The following is a 1,350-nucleotide window of genomic DNA, read 5'->3' on the forward strand; positions in this document are numbered from 1 at the left end:
TTGCCCAGGCTGGAGTGCAGTGGCGCAATCTCAGCTCACTGCAACCTTCACCTCCCAGGTTCAAGTGATGCTCTCACCTCAGTCTCCTGAGTAACTGGAACTACAGATGCCCACCACCACGCCTGGCTAATTTTTGTATTTTTAGTAGAGACGGGGTTTCACCATGTTGGCCAGGCTGGTCTCGAACTCCTGACCTCAGGTGATCCGCTTGCCTCGGCCTCCCGAAGTGCTGGGATTACAGGCGTGAGCCACTGCACCTGGTCATGTAATATACATTTTTTTACCAGCTTTATATGATTGCCCATTTATTTCACTGCATCAGCAGCAGCAGCATTGAGTGTTCTTTCAGCCTTTACTTTGTAAATTTTTTTCTAATTTGACAGGTGAAAATAAAAATGTCTCAGGTTGGTGTCTTTAATGTTGTAATGAGTACCTTTCAAATCATCTTAGGGGAAAGACATGGATAGAAGCTGCTTATGCACTGAGATGTCTACATTGAATGACAGCATGTTCAAATTTAACTGGAAGAATCAACATGACAGGAATAAGAGTAAATGTTACCAAGAATAGTAGTTTCTTAATAGTAATATTTCATCTGTGGTGGTTTCAGATTGAGAAACTGGATGCCCGAGGGATCCAGCTTGCTGCCCTCTTCATGAGTGGAGTCGACACAGCTCTGTTTGCTAATGATGCCTGTGGCCAGCCAGTCCCTTGGGAGCATTGCTGTCCATGGATTTACTTTGATGGCAAGCTGTTCCAGAGCAAGCTAATTAAAGCAGGCCGAGAGCGAGTATCTCTGGTTGAGCTCTGTGATGGCCAGGTACCAGCATGTCAGGCTGCTAAGGACTAGCTCTGATCTCCTGTGGGAGTGAACGGGCAGGGAGGGGAAAGGAGCAGACATATTGGAGAGGGATGGGGCGGAAGCAGGAGACTATGTCTCACTTTAACCTGACTTAAGTCAACAGTGGTCCCAAAGGCCCATAGTCTGATATGTACATGTTGTAAAATTTTATGTTGGAAAGTTTTTTTTAATGAGCTTGAAGTTTTCATATCCTTTTTCTTACTCTGAGTATTTCTTATCCATGGAATATTCAGATATACTATATACCTTCCCTCCAACTCAGGATTTCATTTCTCTTATTTACAAAAACTGTCTGTCTCTTTTGCAAGCAATTTTTTTTTTTTTGTAAAGGAGCTGTGTTTGGAAACAGAAGAGGATAGTAAAGTTGATGATAGAGTAGAAGCAGAGGATTTTTTTTTTTTTTTTTTTTTTTTGAGACGGAGTCTCGCTCTGTCGCCAGGCTGGAGTGCAGTGGCGTGATCTCGGCTCACTGCAACTTCCGCCTCCCA

The 1,350-nt window shown here is 43.7% G+C and overlaps 1 protein-coding gene across 1 annotated transcript in view; it reads left to right on the plus strand.

Annotated features, from left to right (window-relative positions):
* FAM120C (family with sequence similarity 120C) overlaps positions 1-1,350 on the plus strand; it is a 136,796-nt gene that overhangs the window by 116,404 nt on the left and 19,042 nt on the right. Inside the window, exon 13 of the mRNA XM_011992003.1 lies at positions 611-820. Within this exon, the coding sequence (XP_011847393.1) occupies positions 611-820 (210 nt within the window). The remainder of the gene's footprint in view (positions 1-610; positions 821-1,350) is intronic.

Source organism: Mandrillus leucophaeus, unplaced genomic scaffold (genome assembly GCF_000951045.1).
Source record: "Mandrillus leucophaeus isolate KB7577 unplaced genomic scaffold, Mleu.le_1.0 Scaffold400, whole genome shotgun sequence".
In the NCBI taxonomy this organism is placed as follows: domain Eukaryota; kingdom Metazoa; phylum Chordata; class Mammalia; order Primates; family Cercopithecidae; genus Mandrillus; species Mandrillus leucophaeus.